The sequence below is a fragment of the Bufo bufo genome, chromosome 2, assembly GCF_905171765.1.
Source record: "Bufo bufo chromosome 2, aBufBuf1.1, whole genome shotgun sequence".
NCBI lineage: Eukaryota > Metazoa > Chordata > Amphibia > Anura > Bufonidae > Bufo > Bufo bufo.
Window position 1 is genome coordinate 29,589,418 of NC_053390.1, and position 11,193 is coordinate 29,600,610.

An 11,193-nucleotide genomic window follows, 5' to 3' on the forward strand; every position below is an offset into this window, starting at 1 on the left:
GCCTCCCCCTTACCCCCTGATACATGAGCAGAAGATCCTAGAACTCACCCACAAGATGATGGAGCTGCTGACTGGAGAGGTGACACTTCTGGGAATGCTGGGAAATTCTCCAGTAACAGCACTGGAGGGGTCTGGGTGATGACGGTGTCATTTGTGTTGTCAGGTTCCTATAAGGTGTCAGGATGTCACTGTCCATTTCTCCATGGAGGAGTGGGAGTATATAGAAGGACACAAGGATCTGTACAAGGAGGCCATGATGGAGGAGCACCAGCCTCTTATATCACAAGGTAAGACCCGTCATGTCAAGTGGTCTCCTATTGGCTTCTGTCGGGCCGGTATAATAGACTACACTGTTCTATGAAGAGAAATCTAGGAAAAAAAAGTATTATGATGTACTGTATGTGTTTTCTATAAAAAAAAAAATTAGCAGCTTACCACCATTGTATTCATCTGTGACTACTCAGTGTCTTGGGTCACAGCTTTCAATTTGTGCTGGTCATCTAATATACCTTATCTCTAAATTACTAAGAGTTCATAAATGCTTATTTAAAGGGGTTGTCTGAGTAAGCTATTTACAGGCTAGGGCAGCGCTAAAGCCCGCTCATCAGTGCCGGTGACATCTCCGGGCTCACTGCTGGGTGGAAGCCTCCGCCTGGCAGCCCCATGGAGAGCCCGGTACAGCCCCATGGAGAGCCCGGTACATCACCGAAACTCAAAAAAATGCCTTTGCCCTGCGCATGAACTGCTCCGATGCTCAAGTTAGGGGGACTGTCTGGGTGAAAATGGGGATATGTCCAGGTTCAGCTCTGAACCCGGACAACCCCATTAATCCTTATTCTTATCAGTAAGATAAGAGCTGTGCTATAATGATATTTTTTTTTTAAAATTAAGGTCAGAGAGCAGAGATAAGGAGCCATCAGCTCCCTGACTGATGGAGTAGAGAGAAAGCACACATTCTGCTAATAAAGCATCTCACCCTGTACAAAGAAAAGGACTCCATATTTTTAATAAAAACCAATTTAAATTTTTTTTTTTTCTCATAATGAGTACAATGAAATAGTAAAAAAAAAGTACATAGCATGAGGGTTGGGAAGGTACAGAGTTCGCTTGCATAGGGGGAGGGCAACAGACTGGCATGGCAGAGGGAACAGTTAACACAAGTGCACAGGTGGAATCTAGAGCTACAGCGCCGAGGGGCAGGCAGAGGAATAAGAGGAAAATGAGGAAGCATGAAGCACAAACGAGTAGCTCGGCTATTTTCGGAAACTGTGGCTATCGCTCCATTCACATTTCATGGGGCTGGTGGAAATAGCTGAGACCGCACATGGCTATTTCAGCAGTCCCATAGAATTGGATGGAGGTCGGCCATGCATGCACTTTACTTTACAGGCTTTATTCTAAAGATAGGTGTGGGTCCCACCTCTGGGACCAGCATCTATCAGACATTAAACCTAGTGATATTCCTCTAGTGTTTGAGGTGAGATGACCCCTTTAAAGCTATTAGAATATTCTCAAGTTAATAAAGATAATACAGGCAGCGCTATTGACCGATCTACTGACGAGAGAACTGTACAGATTGGATCACTGGGCTTTAGTATGAGTGAAGAACTCACTCAACTATCAGACTATCGTATACATATAGCCCCATGAGGTGCAGTCTGATGTCTTTACAGGTGGTGCACCATCTAGAACGAATTGATATTATTCCTAAGGTACATAAATGTATGGAAAATCCACCTGGATGCCTCAGTGTCTGGGAGCCCCTGAGCCCCAACCTCGCTATTTAGGTTGGCTGCTGAGACCTTTACTTTTAGGAGTACCTTAAAGTAGTTCAATAGGATACAAGATGTCTACCTCCTGATGCAGTAATGCCTTCAGTAACACGGTTATAAATTTAATTACTGATGTAAACTACGTTTGTTGCTGTAACTGCCTGTTGTCTTGCTGCAATGTACAGTCGTGGCTAAAAGTTTTGAGAATGACAAAAATATTAGTTTTCACAAAGTTTGCTGCTAAACTGCTTTTAGATCTTTGTTTCTGTGATGTCGTGAAATATAATTACACGCACTTCATACGTTTCAAAGGCTTTTATCGACAATTACATGACATTTATGCAAAGAGTCAGTATTTGCAGTGTTGGCCCTTCTTTTTCAGGACCTCTGCAATTCGACTGGGCATGCTCTCAATCAACTTCTGGGCCAATTCCTGACTGATAGCAACCCATTCTTTCATAATAACTTCTTGGAGTTTGTCAGAATTAGTGGGTTTTTGTTTGTCCACCCGCCTCTTGAGGATTGACCACAAGTTCTCAATGGGATTAAGATCTGGGGAGTTTCCAGGCCATGGACCCAAAATGTCAACGTTTTGGTCCCCGAGCCACTTAGTTATCACTTTTGCCTTATGGCACGGTGCTCCATCGTGCTGGTAAATGCATTGTTCTTCACCAAACTGTTGTTGGATTGTTGGAAAAAGTTGCTGTTGGAGGGTGTTTTGGTACCATTCTTTATTCATGGCTGTGTTTTTGGGCAAAATTGTGAGTGAGCCCACTCCCTTGGATGAGAAGCAACCCCACACATGAATGGTCTCAGGATGCTTTACTGTTGGCATGACACAGGACTGATGGTAGCGCTCACCTTTTCTTCTGCGGACAAGCCTTTTTCCAGATGCCCCAAACAATCGGAAAGAGGCTTTATCTGAGAATATGACTTTGCCCCAGTCCTCAGCAGTCCATTCACCATTATTTCTGCAGAAGATCAATCTGTCCCTGATGTTTTTTTTGGAGAGAAGTGGCTTCTTTGCTGCCCTTCTTGACACCAGGCCATCTTCCAAAAGTCTTCGCCTCACTGTGCGTGCAGATGCGCTCACACCTGCCTGCTGCCATTCCTAAGCAAGCTCTGCACTGGTGGCACTCCGATCCCGCAGCTGAATCCTCTTTAGGAGATGATCCTGGCGCTTGCTGGACTTTCTATGAGACGCCCTGAAGCCTTCTTAACAAGAATTGAACCTCTTTCCTTGAAGTTCTTGATGATCCTATAAATTGTTGATTGAGGTGCAATCTTAGTAGCCACAATATCCTTGCCTGTGAAGCCATTTTTATGCAATGCAATGATGGCTGCACGCGTTTCTTTGCAGGTCACCATGGTTAACAATGGAAGAACAATGATTTCAAGCATCACCCTCCTTTTTAACATGTCAAGTCTGCCATTTTAACCCAATCAGCCTGACATAATGATCTCCAGCCTTGTGCTCGTCAACATTCTCACCTGAGTTAACAAGACGATTACTGAAATTATCTCAGCAGGTCCTTTAATGACAGCAATGAAATGCAGTGGAAAGGTTTTTTGGGATTAAGTTAATTTTCATGGCAAAGAAGGACTATGCAATTCATCTGATCACTCTTCATAACATTCTGGAGTATATGCAAATTGCTATTATAAAAACGTAAGCAGCAACTTTTCCAATATTTACGTAATTCTCAAAACTTTTGGCCACGACTGTACAAAGTGTTTAGTAACACGGCTATAACGCATTGAGATGCCCAATTACAACGGTAAATAGAAAAATAGAAATTGGTTTCTAAAAAAAGAAAAAAGGTCAATTCCCCAGTGCTTGAAGTAATGTAATTAATGTAATTTGTATGTATGGGGTGCTGGCAATAAGCATATGGCTGTTTTTGTCCCTCATTTCCTGATCAAATGTCTTAATATCAGCTCTGGGTGGATACTATTCTATTATAGAGACTAGTTGATATACGTGATGACTGGGAAATATATGCAAATTATCATGTCTAACACTTACTGGCATCAAATCTAATTTAAACCCATATTAGGGGCTCTCCATAATGAGAGAGAAATAGTTTCTTGTGTTTTAATACTAGCAAGAAATAGTTTTTCTTGTGTTGTAATACTAATAAAACATTACTTTGGAAAAAAAAAAATTCTCGCTCGAATCATTGGGGCACACAGAAAACCATGGGTATAATTGTTGTCACTAGGAGGTGACACTAAGCTGAAAAGTGTTAGATCTTCCTCTCAGCTATACCCCTCCTGCAGACACTGAGCTAATCAGTTTTAGCTTAGTGTTGATAGGATTCAGACCTCCCTGCTTTGCAGAGCACCTTCTGTCATTTTATTATTTTGGTTTGTTATTTTACCTTTTTCCTCTTTAGGTATGGAAAACAAAGACGCTTCGCCACTCTGTTTACCCAGGGAGGAAGGCTGGTGTTGGTTCCTCTCACCACCCGACCTCCCCCAAGTAGACCAGGGCAGCATATCTTCCCTGCATTCCACAAGCCATGAGGTCACCTGCATTTCTGCAGTCCCCCCTCTACTCCAGCCTCCCTACCACCTAAGTGCTAGCAGCTGAAGAGGTGACCCTGCTGGTACCCTGAGGGGAGGAGAAGCGAAGATGGAGCGATGAAAACGGGATGAGTATGGTGGCTCCAAGTTGAGTATAAACCCCTCTATTCACTGCACCATCCTCACTCACTCTACCTTTCCCTCTTCGCCACCCCATTCCATTCCTCCCATCCTCCTTAATCCCTTCCTGGCCTGGATTTGTTCCTCTTTATTTCAACTACTGCTTGCGCCCCCATCCACCTCTCTCCCTCTAGGGCCCACTGGTGCAGTTTACCAGCAGTCATATCCTTCCTGGAGCGGCCGCTGCATCTCCCTTTCGGGCATCTGGTATGCCCATCCCAAGGTTTGGGAATTCCCTCAGCCATTCGTCCCACCCTCCGTTCTGGCCAGAAGTCCTTCTGATCGGCCCGCTCCTTTGAGAGTCCCCAGCCTTGCGAACAGATAGGCCACACCTTCCAGGCTGGTTTGGGGGGGGGGGGGGCGGAAACTGTCCCCTGGGCGCAAAATATTTACACCCATATGTTCCTCTCCTCCAGAAGCATGCTGACCTCCGCCCCCCCCCCCCCCCCCAGTCCTCAAATAAAAAAATTTAAAAAAATGAATCCTTGCCCCTTCAGCTAAGTGAGGCTGGCACCTAATTGAGCATGGGGCTTGACATTTCAATGAATAACAAATTAAAAAAATAAAGAATTACAAATAAAAATAAAAAAAACTTTCTGGCCTGTTCACCTAATTGAGGCTGGAGCTTCAGATTTCAATAAATATGTTTCTTACCATGAAAACCAGAAAGTCTGACCTTTTTGAATGTCTGGTTTACTCTGTTGTTATGTCTGGAAACTTGTTTTTGTCTGTAAAAACTGCTGTGTCGTTGCCATTGAGTATCACTAAAGCTCTAATGTAAGTCTATGACAGACGGGAGTTGTAACATTGTAACTGTTTGTGCTGAGCTTCTCCACTCCAACCTTCTGACTAGAAGATTCTAATTTAATCAAACTTTTCTTCTTCCAGGGAAGAGACTGGGGAACCCAGCCCTATGCCTCGCCTGTATTATTTTGTACCTGAATTTCTCTAGTAAAGAAGCACACTGGCTCACTGCAGACCCTGTTTCTCTGCACTTATTTCGCATTTGGGTGCTTCATGCCTTACCATCCCTTCTGGAGAGCAGCAACACATGGTGACACCTCGATGGTGTCCCAGAGACTCAGTGTAGTGTTGGGGCCAAACCCGGCCACTGCATTTACTCTAGCACTGCATACCATAGCTACTACTATATGGCCTCCTTCTCAGGTGGCGTATTTACTCTAGCACTACATACTATGGCTACTGCTGTGTGGCCTCCTCCTTAGGTGGAGTATTTGCACTAGCACTACAAACTGTGGCTACTACTGTGTGGCCTCCTCCTTAGGCCTCATGCACACGGCCGTTGTTTTGGTCCACATCCGAGCCGCCTTTCACTTCAATGGGGCCGCAAAAAATGCGGACATCACTCCGTGTGCTGTCCGCATCCGTTGCTCCGTTCCGTGGCCCTGCTAAAAAAAATATAACATGTCCTATTTTTGTCCGCACTTTGTGGACAAGAATAGGCATTTATATTGAAGGCTGTCCGTGCCGTTCCGCAAATTGGGACATTGGCGCTAACAGTTCATGCTGTGACAGCTTCAGCATTGCCTCTCTTAAGAGATTGAGTAATGGCTCTGACATGTCTTTCTGTAGTGGACATACCATGCTGTGAGTTGCCTACATTACTCCCCCCTCACCTGAGGAGGAATTGTGCTGTCACTTGTTGTCACCATTATTAGATTATTCGTTGGTGAAATGTAACACCCTTTCTACTTGATCCCCTTCCACAAGGCGAGTAGTTGCACTCCCCACAGACACTGTTTTTATTTATTCATTTTTTTTCTGGTACTTTTGTGGCCTTGGACAACGACATCACACTACCCTTCTGGCGAAGTATTTATCCCATCTCTGGCCACTTTGTGCATTCCTCTGATAACCACATTCTCCTTCAGGCAGAGTTGCTACACTATGGCAGTAGATGGTCTCTGACGAGTCCACACACCTTCGATGTTTCTGCCTTGCTTCTACCTATCGCCATGTATTTTTTTCTTCAGCTTAGGCCTCATGTACACGGCCGTTGTTTTGGTCCGCATCCGAGCCGTCGTTTTGGCAGCTCGGATGCGACCCATTCACTTCAATGGGGCCGCAAAAGATGCATCCGTTGCTCCGTTCCTTGGCCCCGCTAAAAAAAAATATAACATGTCCTATTCTTGTCCGCGCTTTGTGGACAAGAATAGGCATTTATTTTGAAGGCTGTCTGTGCCGTTCCGCAAATTGTGGAACGCGCATGGACGCCATCCGTGTTTTGCGGATACATGATTTGCAGACCGCAAAACACACCACGGTCGTGTGCCTGAGGCCTTACTGTTGGGTCTGGCCCGTCCCGACTGTTTTTTTCTGTGATATATCAGGCAGCTTCTCTCCTTTCTTTTTAGAGCAGGAGCTTTTATTTTTAAGCAGTGGTGTACGCTGCGGTTCTTAACTTTGGATCTGCTTCCATGAGTGTCCTCATAGTGACACATCTAGATATTCCTGGTGAGCGTAAGTGCTCTCTCATGTGTTCTAGCCTGCTCTCTTTTCACAGTGCAGTTGCTCTGTCTCTGCTCTATTTCCTCAGCCTGTCTAGTGCCAGTCATGATATTGACCTGGGCCCAGAATCACTCAGTCTTCCTTTTGACCAGTGACTGGGGTTGTTGTGGCTACACTCTTATGCTGCATTACTCTCTGCTGCATGTCTGGGATGTTATTGATCCTGAGGGCACAGTTTTTTCCTCCCATTTGGGTATGGTTTCTGAGTATGTGTATGTGTGTGTATATGTGTGTATATATATATATATATTTTTTTTTTTTTTTTAGGTCAGTACTACTGATAGGTTTTCATTATGGCTTTTCATCTCCCTTGGCTATACCTTATCTCTTTCTTGATGAGTGACTGTAGTCCATCATTTTTATCCTCTTCTCATCCTGGATCTTTCACAAGGGAGTGCCTACTCTCCAGTTTTCTCTTACGAATCAGTGCACAAATGTTTCATAATCTACCGTGGAGGTCCTATGCCATCTGCCCAGTTGATTCCTTCCAGATTACCAAGTTTTTCCTATGTTGAAATATCCCTTCCTAGAACCTACACATTTGTTAAGGTTTTGTCTGGGTCCACCTGTTTGGCTGGGTCTCATATGTACCCGGATTCTACAGACTATTTTCTATTGGATAGATCTCCCTCGGTTTTTCACAGGCCTATTGTCATGCAAGACATCCTGGATTTCCAGTCTGGACTTCCACAGTATTTATGTGGTCCTCGATATCCAGATGTACCTTCCGGGCATCATTTTCAATTGTCAGAAATGCTTATTCTTCTTGTGCATATTCTGTGTTGCTATCCACATCTTCTAAAGTCTCTCGAGCCCCATGGCTTTGTTTAACTGGGCTTACCTCTTTTCTGACCAGCATAAGACACTGAGTATTCTGCGCTGTCTCTGGCTGGCCTTCCTGGTACATGCTTTTCCTGTCATAGTCAGGGTTTCCATTGTATTCTTCCCTCGCATTTATTTGCGGGACCTCATGGCATTGTTCTGGTCTTTTGTTCACTCCCAATGGTACTGCTTTAGAACGTCCCATGGTCTTTTGTACTCCCCCCCCCCCCCCCCCAATGATACAAACAAGAGCTCATTGGGGGACACAGCTCCCACCCAGTAAGTACATTGCTGGCTCTTCCAGATGAGTCCCACCGGTTCTGACCCATCTCCAGCTCTCTTCTTACTCTTGTTTTCTGTTTGTTTCTCCTGGCTGCTCCTACTGCTGTTATATAACCTGATTAGCTCAGTGTCTGCAGGAGGGGTATAGCTGAGAGGAGGAGAGAACACTTAAGCTTAATGTTGCCTCCTAGTGGCAGTAGCTATACCCGTGGCCTTCTGTGTCCCCCAATGAACTCAGGAAAACGGCTTGCACTGAGCGTATGTGAGATTTCAGTATCAGCAGGGGATCAGCTTGACAATTAATCTCTAGGTAGGCATTTTGGCATGGATTTTTCTAATGAAACCAGCTTTATCAGATTTAAAAGATCTATTTAATAATTAATGCAGTCCGTGTTGAGTAATGTGGGGACAGATACTATGTAAATTTTTTGTATTGATATGATGACCATTTGTCATTAAAGGACAAAATTTGTTGGTAGAAGGCAGGATTGGTTGCCAAGTGTAGTTGGGCTTTTCAAATTTTTAGGCTACAGTATATTTATGTAATAAAAGGTGAGCGGGTGTACACCAGAATCATGGACCTTGTGAGGCAGTGTTATAGAAAGATTTATAAGGCAGGAATCATACACGCAGTTTTTGGTGCATTTTTTTTAATCTATTTTTTTAACCAAAACCAGAAGTACATTCAAAATTAATGACTTACTGTATACTTCTAGTTTCTGCTGGATCAACTTCAAGCCTAATGGGACCGTTATAGGTCTGTCTTCTCTGTCAATTGAAAATAAATCGCAAATTCCAATTTTTATCTTCACAGAGAATCCCAATAAGAATTCAGAAGAAAATATCATGTTATCACTAAATTATAATTTAGAAGATGAAGATATCATGCCGCGCTCTTCAGGAGAAAACCTCATTACCCTTAATTTATATCAGGGACTTCACAGCACAGATCTGTCATATAATCCTAATCATGAGGAACCTTCTCCTGATCAATCACAGATTGTTACCACAAGTACAGGCCAGAAAGGGGGTAAAGAGTTCTCAAAAAGTTCAGGTCTTTCTACACACAGAAGTACTCGCACAGGGAATAAGCCATACTCCTGCTCAGAATGTGGAAAGTGCTTTAAAGATAAATCAGATCTTGTTACACATGAGAAAATTCACAAAGGAGAGAAGCCATATTCGTGTTTAGAATGTGGGAAATGTTTTACACAGAAATCATATCTTGTTATACATAAGAAATATCACACAGGAGAGAAACTATATTCATGTTCAGAATGTGGGAAATGTTTTGTCCAGAAGTCAACTTTAGGCATACATGAGAAAATTCACACAGGAGAGAAGCCGTATTCATGTTCAGAATGTGGAAAATGTTTCATACGAAAATCACATCTTGTTTTACACGAGAGAAATCACACAGGAGAGAAGCCATATTCATGTTCAGAATGTGGGAAATGTTTCACACGAAAATCACATCTTGTTTTACACAAGAGAAGTCACACAGGAGAGAAGCCATATTCATGTTCAGAATGTGGGAAATGTTTTACACAGAAACCAAATCTTGTTACACATGTGAGAATTCACACAGGAGAGAAGCCATATTCCTGTTCAAAGTGTGAGAAATGTTTTACACAGAAAGTAGATCTTGTTAAACATGAAAGAATTCACACAAGAGAGAAGCCATATTCATGTTCAGAACGTGGGAAAGGTTTTGCACAGAAATCAAATGTTGTTACACATGAGCGAATTTGCAAAAGAGAGAGAGACTGTAATGCTGAATTGCTATAAGTAAAAAAAAAACTTTAATCCCATGTTACTTAAAGACAAAGTTGGGGCTACATGGCAACTTCAGTTGCTCCCCAGCAAATCTCTTAATAGTTGAGCAACTTTTCTGCAACTTGCTGTCACGCAGCTTTTTTAGCTATTATTTGGCTGTTATTTTTTTGATAGAATTATCCTGGCTCTATCAAACAATGTAATGCTCAAAAGAAAACTTTGTTTACTTCTAGAGCAGTGAAGATGAATTGTCATCATGAACCTTGTTTCTTATCACTGTATTCACACCTCCACCCACATTGTGGGAGAGTCCAGAGTAAAAATGGAGAAAAGTAATGGCGCTCCATGTAATTGTTTTATATTGTACGTGGACATATTAATATGTCATCTTAATTTGGTATTTAAAGGTGTTCTCATGCATTTGGTCTAATTAGTGAACAGTGCTAATCTGTGAGGGGCTGCCCTTTAACATAGGACCTACCATCCCTTGCTCCCCTGATGCTGCCGTCTGCATTTTAGTCCAAGCAGCTGAACAGGAAAAGTGGCCACATCCTGTTGAAAGAGCCCGCAGCACGCAACAGTGCAGTGCAAATGGCAGCATTGGGGGAGCGAGGGAGGGTAAGTCCTATGTAAAAAAGCTTCCCTCCACAGGTTAGCACCATTCACTACTTAGACTAAATGCCCAAAGATAAAATAAAATATATTTTCTCCACGACCGTGTCACCATTGTCACTGACAGACATTTTCTTCTTGGCTCCTATTATACAGGGTGGGCCATTTATATGGATACACCTTAATAAAATGGGAATGGTTGGTGATATTAACTTCCTGTTTGTGGCACATTAGTATATGTGAGGGGGGGAAACTTTTCAAGATGGGTGGTGACCATGGCGGCCATTTTGAAGTTGGCCATTTTGAATCCATCTTTAGTTTTTTCAATAGGAAGAGGGTCATGTGACACATCAAACTTATTGGGAATTTCACACGAAAAACAATGGTGTGCTTGGTTTTAACGTAACTTTATTCTTTCATGAGTTATTTACAAGTTTCTCTTTGTTTACAGCCATTGACATGTCGCCGAGGTTAACACGTGAGGAGCGGATGGAAATTGTGTTGATGTCCGGTGAACGCAGTAACCGGGTCAGTGCAGCAGATTTCAATGCAAGACACCCTACGAGACCACCCATCTCCCATGCTACAGTTTGCAAACTGCTTGCTAAGTTTCGTGAAACTGGTTCAGTGTTGGATTTGCCAAAATGAAGAAACATCAGTGGCTGTCCTAGCTTCATTCAGCAAGAGCCCACAG

General features: G+C 43.2%; 1 protein-coding gene across 1 annotated transcript; it reads left to right on the forward strand.

Annotated features, from left to right (window-relative positions):
* The first annotated feature begins 230 nt into the window (after positions 1-230).
* Positions 231-10,647, forward strand: LOC120991272 (gastrula zinc finger protein XlCGF71.1-like). Its single transcript, XM_040420116.1, has 3 exons — positions 231-287; positions 8,926-9,651; positions 9,820-10,647. The coding sequence occupies exons 1-3, from the start codon at positions 254-256 to the stop codon at positions 9,897-9,899; spliced, it is 840 nt and encodes a 279-aa protein (XP_040276050.1). The 5' UTR covers positions 231-253; the 3' UTR covers positions 9,900-10,647.
* The last annotated feature ends 546 nt before the right edge of the window (positions 10,648-11,193 follow it).